General features: G+C 44.4%; 2 protein-coding genes across 2 annotated transcripts; one reads left to right on the plus strand and one right to left on the minus strand.

Annotated features, from left to right (window-relative positions):
- Positions 1-1766: 1766 nt before the first annotated feature.
- LOC135273599 (small cysteine and glycine repeat-containing protein 8-like) lies at positions 1767-2138 on the minus strand. Its single transcript, XM_064372798.1, has one exon. The coding sequence runs from the start codon at positions 2136-2138 to the stop codon at positions 1767-1769; it is 372 nt and encodes a 123-aa protein (XP_064228868.1).
- Positions 2139-6872: 4734 nt separating this feature from the next.
- LOC135273600 (small cysteine and glycine repeat-containing protein 8-like) lies at positions 6873-7181 on the plus strand. Its single transcript, XM_064372799.1, has one exon. The coding sequence runs from the start codon at positions 6873-6875 to the stop codon at positions 7179-7181; it is 309 nt and encodes a 102-aa protein (XP_064228869.1).
- Positions 7182-10175: the final 2994 nt, after the last annotated feature.

Raw genomic sequence — 10175 nt, forward strand, 5'->3', positions numbered from 1 at the left:
ACATTCAGAAGACGGATTTTCCAACAGACACCGTATGTGGCTTCACTTTCAGGAGACTCACAGAAGTGGTATGAAAGCCACCCCTTGTGACCCTCTGTATTTTTTTTGTTCTTATAATATTCTTACTTACTTGTGATAGAATATAATTAAAGTAGAGCTGAGCGCAGTGGCTCATGCCTGTAATCCCAGCACTTTGGGAGGCCAAGGCCAACTCACCTGAGGTTGGGAGTTTGAGATGAGCCTGGCCAACATGGTGAAACCTCATCTCAACTAAACATACAAAAATTAGCCAGGTGTGGTAGTGGATGCTAGTAATCCCAGCTACTCAGGAGGCTGAGGCAGGAGAATCACTTGAACCTGGGAGGTAGAGGTGACAGTGAGCCAAGATTGATTGCACCACTGCACTCCAGCCTGGGCAAGACTCCATCTCAGAAAAGAAAGAAAGAAAGAAAGAGAGAAAGAGAGAAAGAGAGAGAGAGAAAGAGAGAAAGAAAGAAAGAAAAAGAAAGAAAGAAAGGAGAAAAGAGAATATAATTAAAGTGGATAAAGTGTTTTAGTGGATCACAACTTTTATTAATAGATTTATTCAAATATGATCATATTAGTATTTTGTGACCATAATCTGCCAGAAAGGCAGTTAACTAGTACTGATGATGATTTCATTAAGCTGTAATCAAATTTTAGTCTGTTAATAGAACCAAAACCAAAGTAACCAAGACCTAAATAGCTTAAATAGCTTTAGGTGTTGAATTTCATCTGACTATAGATGCTGAGGTTAAAATTTTTTAGAAAAGTTGAATCTAGGGTAGAGAGAAAGTGATGAAATAAGAGCTCATTGATACAGTTTTCTGAATCCTTTTTCTAATTCAGGTAAGAGGATAATTGAAGCCCCCAAATTTTTACCACTGTGTGAAAACCTGTTAGGAACATGTTATTCATGATTTCTTGTCTTTTCTTTCTTTCTTTTTTTTTTTTTTTTTTTTTAATTGAGACAGAGTTTCACTCTGTTGCCTCGGCTGGAGTGCAGTGGCACTATTTCAGCTCACCGCAACCCCCACCTCTCAGGTTCAAAGTGATTCTCCTGCCTCCGTCTACCAAGCAGCTGGGACTACAGGTGCGCACCACCACATCCAGCTAATTTTTTGTATCTTTAGTAGAGACAGGGCTTCACCATGTTGTCCAGACTGGTCTTGAAGTTGTGACCTCAAGAGATTTGCCCACCTTGGCCTTCAAAAGTGCTGGGATTATAGGTGTGAGCCACCACATCTGGTTTATTAGTGGTTATTCTAAATCCATCACAAACAAACACAGGGAGTCTTTTCTAGATGTAATTGCATCTTTCCTTTAGACACATTAGAATAACAAAAGAGAGATGTCCATGAGTATTCGATACCAATTTTATTTGCTTTATTGGGAAGATATTATCCCAGGTTTACAGAAACAGAAAGCAGGAGCAGAGATGCAAGATACAGAAGCTGCAGAAAGAAGGAGAAAGGAATAGAAACACACATTTCAATAGTAAAATTTCAAGAAAACATAGCATTAAAAATACCCCTCTGTTTCGTTGGGCTCATAATTTGATTGGTGATTGACAGAGAAGGTTTGTGTTGGTGGTTTTCATGTGCAGGTGGGATCTCAGAGACCAGGGAATATGGATAAAACTTCTTATGACTTTCAAATCAGAGAAGACTGGCAGGAGGGAGAGAAAATTTTACCAACAGGACAGTTAGTTACCTGCAGCATCTTCCCAGAGGCCGGAGGCCCGCCTAGCAGCAGCATTGCTTCTGGCAGCAGCACTTCTGCTGACAACAACCCTTCTGCTGGCAACAGCCCTTCCCACAGCCGCAGCCACACGAGCTGCAGGTGCGGCGGCAGCAGCAGATCACGGGCGTGCTGCAGCAGCCCCCACAGCAGCCGCGGCAGCAGGGGCAGCAGCTGGAGCAGCAGCCCACCCGGTAGCACCTGCAGGTGGTGCAGCTGCCACAGCCGCCACAGCCACCACCGCAGCCACTGCCACAGCCGCCACAGCCACCACCGCAGCCACTGCCACAGCCACCACTGCAACCACCACAACCACCGCAACCACTGCGGCCACCACCGCAGCCACCACCACAGCCACCACAACCACAGCAACCCATGGTGTCAGTAGAGAGGACTCAGGAGAAGTGAGGAAGGAGGACTTGAGAGGTGAGGAAGTCTGATGCCTCCTGCTGGGGGAGGCCCTTATGTACCAACTCCCGGGAGAGGAGAGGGAAACACGTGACCACTTCCTTGTTATTGTTTGGGTCAATTGTCATGGGAGAATCTCATAATATATTATTAACTGCCCTTTGGAATGGGAACTAGGTTTATGAGATTACCTGTTTTGTTTTCTAAGTCAAATGTCCTAAAAATTGCAGTAAGCCCTCCTGAGAGCCATGGGAAAGGGGGTATCATCAACAGTCTTGGGCACTCTCAGAAAGCCCACATAGTACAGCAGCAATGCTTGAACGGATGGTCCAATGTTCGAACAACAAATGAGCATTATCAGGAGGGTATTCCTCTATAGTGCCCAGAAAGTATCTTACCAGACTGGAGAAATGACAGGTGTCTTGGGCACGAATGTCATTGCCAACTGCAGAAGCAGCCAGATACTCTCACCAGAGATTGTTGACCTGAGAATGGAAGATTTTGCTCCCCAATACCCAGTTATAAAGCTTGGCTCTATGTTTCATTATTCAGTATATTTAACATTGTGTCGGCCGGGCATGGTGGCTCACGTCTGTAATCCTACCACTTTGGGAGACCAAGGTGGGTGGATCACCTGAGGTCAGGAGTTCGAGACCAGCCTGACCAACAGGTTTAGTAGAGATGGTGAAATCCATCTCTACTAAAAATATAAAAATTAGCCCGGCATGGTGCCGTGCACCTGTAGTCCCAGCTGCTTGGTAAGCTGAGGCAGGAGAATCGCTTGAACCTGGGAGGTGAAGGTTGCAGTGAGCCAAGATCACACCACTATACTCCAGCCTGGGTGACAGAGTGAGACTCTGGCTCAAAAAATAAATAAATAAATTACATTGGGTGATTGCTTATAAAGCACAAGTAAACCATCACAGTGATTCATCTTTTTTTGGTACAATTCACATGGCATTTAAAATAAGAAAGCATTTTGTAAGTAGAATAAAGAAAAAGCTTGGCTGCTTGAAAAGTTTTATCAATTGCTGTCCAAGAGGAAAATCCACATGAAACATTATATTGCTGACAATAGCAAATAGATCAAAATAAATAAAAGCAAAAAGTTTAAAAAAAAAAAGAGAGAGAAAGAATTAAATCCAATGCTTAAGATAAATAAAAGACTGCTTCAGGAAATGTAATTATAGTAGACTATTTGACTCAAGTGAGCAATATTTATACTACAATAACCAAGTTACCATTGGTTTTGGATATTACAAAAACTAGTAATACAAATATATTAGGAATGATACAAGAAAGTTAAATTCCCATCCATCTTAACAGAAACTAACATTGGCAATTAAGAAATTGAGGAATTGGCCAGGCGCGGTGGCTCACGCCTATAATCCCAGCACCTTGGGAGACCAAAGCAGGTGGATCATGAGGTCAAGAGATGGAGACCATCCTGGCCAACATGGTGAAAGCCTGTCTCTACTAAAAATACAAAAATTAGCTGGATGTGATGGTATATGCATGTAGTCCCATCTACTCAGGAGGCTGAGGCAGGATAATTGCTTGAACCCAGGAGGCAGAGGTTGCAGGGAGCCGAGATCGCACCACTGCACTCCAGCCTGGTGACAGAATGAGACTGTGTCTTAAAAAGAAAAAAAGAAAAAGAAAAAAAAAAGAAATAGAGGAATTAATAAGAAATACGGAGGCAGCTCCCAACAGAAGCTGACAGGAGGATAATGCTGCTTCTGTTTAGTGGACTAGAGAAGAAGGTGAGATGGGAGAAGGAACTGTGGAATTATTTTAATCATGTGCATATATGTTGTTAATTAACACTCAGGACATGTTTGAAATCAACTGATGTGACCCATATTGCACAATTTCACACAGTCTGATAGAGGTGGCCTGACCACCCCCCAACTCCCAGCCTTAGTTCCTGCTCTAAATCACAGGCCAAATTATGGCTCAAAATGATCAGCTACATAATCTTCCAGCACAGCATAGACATTTTTTTTTTTTTTTTTTTTTTTTTTTTTTTTTTGGACACGGTCCCTTACTCTGTCACACAGATTGGAGCACAGTAGCATGATCATGACTCATTGTGGCATTAACTTCTTGGGCTAAAGTGGTCCTCCCACCTCAGCCTCCCAAGTAGCTAGTACTAGAGGTGTGTGCCACTTCACCTGACTAATTTTTTATTTTTTGTAGAGATGGGGGTATTGCTATGTCGCCCAGGCTGGTCTCAAATTCCTGGACTCGAGTGATCCTCCTGCCTCAGCCTCCCAAAAGTGCTGGGATTACAGGTGTAATCACCATGCCTGGCCCCAGTCCAGAACATTTTACCTGGCATGGGCACAATGCATCTTTGTTAACTAATTGAGGAACAATTTTTTAAAGGCAAATCTCAGGCAATTATATTTTTTTGAAATAATGGATGTGAAAATGCTTTAGAAAGAAAAAACACTAAATACACCAGGACTTGTGATCCTTGGGGCTACTGACATTTTCAGCCAGACAATTCCTTGTTGTGGGGACTGTCCTGCACATTGTAGAATGTTGAGTAACATCTCTGGTCTCAAGCCACTAGTTATGACAGTCTCTCTGCCAGTTATAACAAGCAAAAATGTCTTCAGATGTTGTTAATTATCTCCTGGGGGCAAAATTGTCCCTCACTGAGATCCACTGCTCTACAGAAATGCAAGGGGGAATACCCCAGATCACAGCACTCTGGAAAAGGATGCAAGTTTAGGAATAGCCCTTGAAGGCTGCAAAAGGACTTTACGTGAGTTCTTCTGTTCTCTTAATTTTTTGGAGACAATCCCTAGGACATATGATTCTTTTTTTTCTTCTTTGAGACCAAGTCTCACTCTGTTGCCCAGGCTGTTAAACCTCTGCCTCCCAGGTTCAAGCAATTCTCGTGCCTCAGCCTCCCTCATAGCTGAGACTACAGCCTTTTTTAGTAGAGACTACAGTATTTTTAGTAGAGACAAGGTTTCACCATGTTGGCCCAGGTAATCCACCTGCCTCAGCTTCCCAAAGTACTGGGATTACAGGCGTGAGCCACCACACCCACCCAGATATATGATTCTGAAGGGGCTAAGTACCCAGGGTAATGAAAGAAGACAAGAGTAAACCTTGATGAAAACCATGGACTTTGGGTGATTATGATGTGTCACTGTAGGTTCACCAGTTGTTACAAATGTACCACCTTGGCATGGGAAGTCAGTAGTGAAGGACGCTGTGCTGGGGAGGATGGGGGTATACGGGAACTCTGTACTTTTGGCTCAGATATTATTTTATTTGATTGAGACTCTGTCTCACTCTGCCACCCAGGCTGGAGTGCAGTGGATAGAGACTCACTGCAACTTCCACCTCCCAGCTTCAAGCAATTCTCTTCCCTTAGCCTCCCGAGTAGCCAGGACTACCCTACCACCATGCCTGGCTAATTTTTGTATTTTTTAGTAGAGACTTTATGTTGACCTGACTAGTCTCAAACTCCTGACCTCAAGCAATCCACCTGCATCAGCCTCCCAAAGTTCTGGGATTACAGGCATGAGCCACTGCGCCCAGGCCTCAGCTCAATTTTGATGTCAACCTAAAATTGCTCTAAAAAATAAAGTATTTTAAAAGACTATACATTATTTACTCTAAGCTAAGGAAACTGGGTCACATAGGGACCATGGCTTTTTTAGGGACATGAAACCAGCTGGTGGCAGAGGCTCTTGGCTACCTCAACCACTACTCCATGAGTATAGGATAAGAGAGGGGAATGTGAGCCAGTGTGGGAAGCTCACTTAAAAATACATTGTGACAATCAACTCCAGATGGCTATCTTTCCCATATTTTGACTTGTGAATCAATAGCAAAAGTAATTCTGAAAACAGATGAGAAAGCCTTCTCAGATGTTAGCCAAGGGAACTTTTGGCATGTGAAGCTTTGAGTGCTTTGCTTATCCATGTGGGATCTCACCTTCTCTTGCAATCCGCCGACAGCACCTGAATACAGAAAAGACTTCCTTTAGAGGAAGGGAAAACCAAGGGAAAGATCCTCTCCAGGCTGAGGGATCCTGATGCATGGAAGGTAGGAGATGGGCTTTCATCAAGTGAGATTCATAGATCACACTTCAAAACTGCTAGGTTAAAACAAAACTAGTCTGGGTACAGTGGCCCACGCCTATAATCCCAGCACTTTGGGAGGCAGAGCCGCGCGGATCATGAGGTAAGGAGTTTGAGACCAGCCTGACCAACATGGTGAAACCCTGTCTCTACTAAAAATACAAAAAAGAGCCAGGCATGGAGGCATGTGCCTGTAATTCCAGCTACTCAGGAGGCTGAGTCAGGAGAATCGTTTGAACCCAGGAGGAGGAGGTTGCGGTGAGTGGAGATCTCGCCATTGCACTCCAGCCTGGGTCTCAAAAAAAAAAAAATACTAAATATTTAAGAAACATGCTGTTTTTATTAGAAGCATAACTTCAGGAAGAAGTAAATGTGAAAATAAGCAATTCTATGAGGTCAGAGGTGTTCAATGAGGAAATACACTCAGGGTCTTGTGAAATTCCTCCAGGGAAGCTGGAGGAAACAAGGAAGTGGCCAGCTGCCACATGTTAGGCCTGAAAGGGGTATATAAGAGCCCCTGAAGCAAAGAGCATCAGACCTCCTTACTTCTCCCGAGTCCTCCCTCATCGTTTCACCTGAGTCCTCTCTACTGATACCATGGGTTGCTGTGGTTGTGGTGGCTGCGGTGGTGGCTGCGGTGGTGGCTGCGGTGGTGGCTGCGGTGGCTGTGGTGGTTGTGGTGGAGGCTGTGGCAGCTGCACCACCTGCAGGTGCTACCGGGTGGGCTGCTGCTCCAGCTGCTGCCCCTGCTGCCGCGGCTGCTGTGGGGGCTGCTGTAGCACGCCCGTGATCTGCTGCTGCCGCCGCACCTGCAGCTCATGTGGCTGTGGCTGTGGGAAGGGCTGTTGCCAGCAGAAAGGATGCTGTCAGCAAAAGTGCTGCTGCCAGAAGCAATGCTGCTGCTAGGTGGGCCAGCCTGGCTCTGCCTCTAGCCTAAGAAACGCTGAGGCTTTGCTCACAGAATCTGGTGAAACTTGCCTCCACTCCACCTTTCTGCTTCTGTCCTGCCTCATCTACCTGGATGTCTTGGAATTGCTCATTCTGTCCCTTTTAGTCTGAAGTCTCAGGGTTGTTTTTCTTCCTTTGTGGTGGTATGACTGCTTTCATTTCTTCTCCCTGTATCTTCCAGGACTTAGCATTATGCTATTATGCTACTGAGCTACTATGCTGTTATTCTCTGTCATTTTTGTAATCTTGTCTTCATTGGGAAAAAGACAAAAGATTAGCATATATTATCAACATAAGTGGTGGAAGCACAGCCACCCACGTCAAAAAATCTGTTTGTGTTATGAGCTTAACAAAATAAAATCGTGAAAACTAATACCTTTTTTGAAAGAAATTCCTTATGATAGATTTCTTGTTGTTTCATATTGTACATTCACTAACTTCTTTCCTGTTTCCGTGTCCCTGTTAAAAAAAAAAAAAAGACTACTCTTCCTTAATAAAAAGAATAATCTCTCCATATTCTCAGCCATCTCTTTGTTCTGTAGGATGTGTAACTTGCATTAGTGAGGCCAACAGAGCAAAAGACGTGGGTGATATGTAAAGATCACCCATGATCTTTAGATGGGTTTCAGTCAGTGGGTGCTAGGTCCCATACTATCCTGTAGCAGATTTTATAATAAAGATAGAAATTTGGAAATCAATTCCAATCTTTGGTCATCAGTGTCACAGAAATTCCTGGGCTCGTCTACACATCCTCCCATGATGTCGGTCTGTGTTGGGGTCAACACAAAGTTTCCCCCTCACCCCCCAAAAGTTCACTGAAAACCAACTCACAAAAAAGGTCAATTCACTAGAGAAAAGGTATACACCCAGAACTTTTGGAGGCTGAAGCCGGCAGATCACTTGAGGCCAGGAGTGCAAGACCATCCTGGCCAACACAGTGAAACCCCATCTTTACTAAAAAAACAAAAATTAGCCAGGTGTGGTGGCACACGTCTGTAATTCCAGCTACTCAGGAGACGGAGGCACAAGAATTGCTTGAACCTGGGAGGCGGAGGTTGCAGTGAGCTGAGATGGTGCCACTGCACTCTACCCTGGACAATTAAAAAAAGAAAAGGAGAAGAAAAGAAAGGAAAAGGGAGACAAATATATTAATGTTTGCACTAGGAGAAGCACAGTGCATGCCCACCTTCCAACAGGGTTCAGAAGCTTGTATTATCAGCCTGGCTAAACAGGTTATGGGAGGAGGAAGAAGAGGAATTCTGCTGAGGGACAGTAAAGGATCAGGAACTGAGATTAATTTAAAAGTCTGTTCTCTTTGACAGTGAAAGGGTCTGTTCAAGTGTGGTTACATTCTTAGTCTTACAAGAAGGGGAAGAAAAAACATTAGTTCCCCTTGGTGGGTCTAGATCTGAGGCAGACAAAGGGACTGCAGCTTCTTCAGAAGAGACCTGGTCGGGGAGGTCAAAGAGACCTTTAGGCTTCTGCAGTTCGGTATGTCCAGGCATCGTACTTTGGGGCATCAGTTTATGAGCTCCAACATCTGCAACTGAATTACGGTTGGAATGTTGGATGGTCCAGCACGGCAAGTCACAGCTTCGCTCCGACTCTCCACCTGTTTTTTACTTATTTACTCTGCAAATATGTGACTGCTCTATTAGGCCAAGATAGAGAGCTAAAGATAAACAAATCTTAGCCTTCAAAGAGTTAACATTTAAGAGTGAAACAGATAAATTAGCCTACTTAACCGTAATCCTTCTTACAGTAAACAGATAAATTAGCCTACTTACTAATGTGAGATTTTTCTTTGCCTAGCCACTTTTCTCCATTCCTATATCAATTATTCAACTAGATTTTTTTTTTTTTTTTTTGAGACAGGGTCTCGCTCTGTTGCCCAGGCTGGAGTGCAGTGGTGCAATCTCAGCTCACTGCAATCTCCACCTCCCAGGTTCAAGCAATTCTCCCACCTCAGCCTGGAGAGTAGCTAGCTGGGATTACAGGGGTGCTCAGACTAATTTACTAATTACTCAAGGCACCACACCCAGCTAATTTTTGCATTTTTAGTAGAGACAAGGTTTTACCATGTTGGCCAGGCTGGTCTCAAACTCCTGACCACAGGTGATCTACCCACCTCGGCCTCCCAAAGTGCTGGGATTACAGGCATGAGCCACCACACCCCACCTCGAATAGATTTTCGTGGACATAATTGCAGCCACATTGTTGAGTATCAGTGCAAGAGGAAGTGTATTAGAGAGGTACACAGTGTTGAGCGACTCCCTAAGACACTGCGGCTCCCTCTCCTCCTGCTCTCATTCAGCCTCCCTGCAGGTTCGTTCCCAAGTTGGAGACCCAAGTCTCGGGCTCAGTCCTCTTCTCCATCGTCTTCTTTATGGGATTAGCATTCCCATTAGATCCACACACTTAACACTTTCTAACACACTATAAAATTCACTACCTCATCGTGTTTACTATTTGGTATTCCCTCTACACACCCCATCCCAAGCTAGAAGGTAAGTGGCAAGGCAGAGATTTTTAACTTTGTTCACAAATATATCCCAAGCACCTAGGACAGTGTCTAGCACATAGTAGGCACTCAATAAAGAACTTTTTTTTAAGTACAAATGGGAAACATGATTCTTTAGTCTTAAATAAATACTTAAACAAGACTTGGGTCCTACAAACCTCTGGACTCTAGGTCTGAGTATTGGAGTGTCTCACCCTTGGGCCTGAGAGGACGTCATGGTTCCCTCCCCGCAGTAAGACATGGCATCGGGTGCTGATGGTTGCATCACAAGGCGCCCCTTTTCTAGAGCCTTCCCTGGCCATCTACAGGCAGGATCCGGCTGGGAAAAAGACGACTGGAATTTCTCGAGGGTCAGTGGTCCGCACGGTTGAGGATTCTACGTGGTTCTCTTGGTTCCCTTGATGTGTGTATAGAGGAGGCCGCCGAGGCCC

The sequence above is a fragment of the Aotus nancymaae genome, unplaced genomic scaffold (assembly GCF_030222135.1).
Source record: "Aotus nancymaae isolate 86718 unplaced genomic scaffold, 86718_ANA_hifiasm-v0.15.2.pri h1tg000008l, whole genome shotgun sequence".
NCBI classification, from domain to species: Eukaryota; Metazoa; Chordata; class Mammalia; order Primates; family Aotidae; genus Aotus; species Aotus nancymaae.

Bases quoted from the DNA above. Each gene is read 5' to 3' on its own strand.
- LOC135273599 (XM_064372798.1), bottom strand. From the start codon at position 2,138: ATGGGTTGCTGTGGTTGTGGTGGCTGTGGTGGTGGCTGCGGTGGTGGC.
- LOC135273600 (XM_064372799.1), top strand. From the start codon at position 6,873: ATGGGTTGCTGTGGTTGTGGTGGCTGCGGTGGTGGCTGCGGTGGTGGC.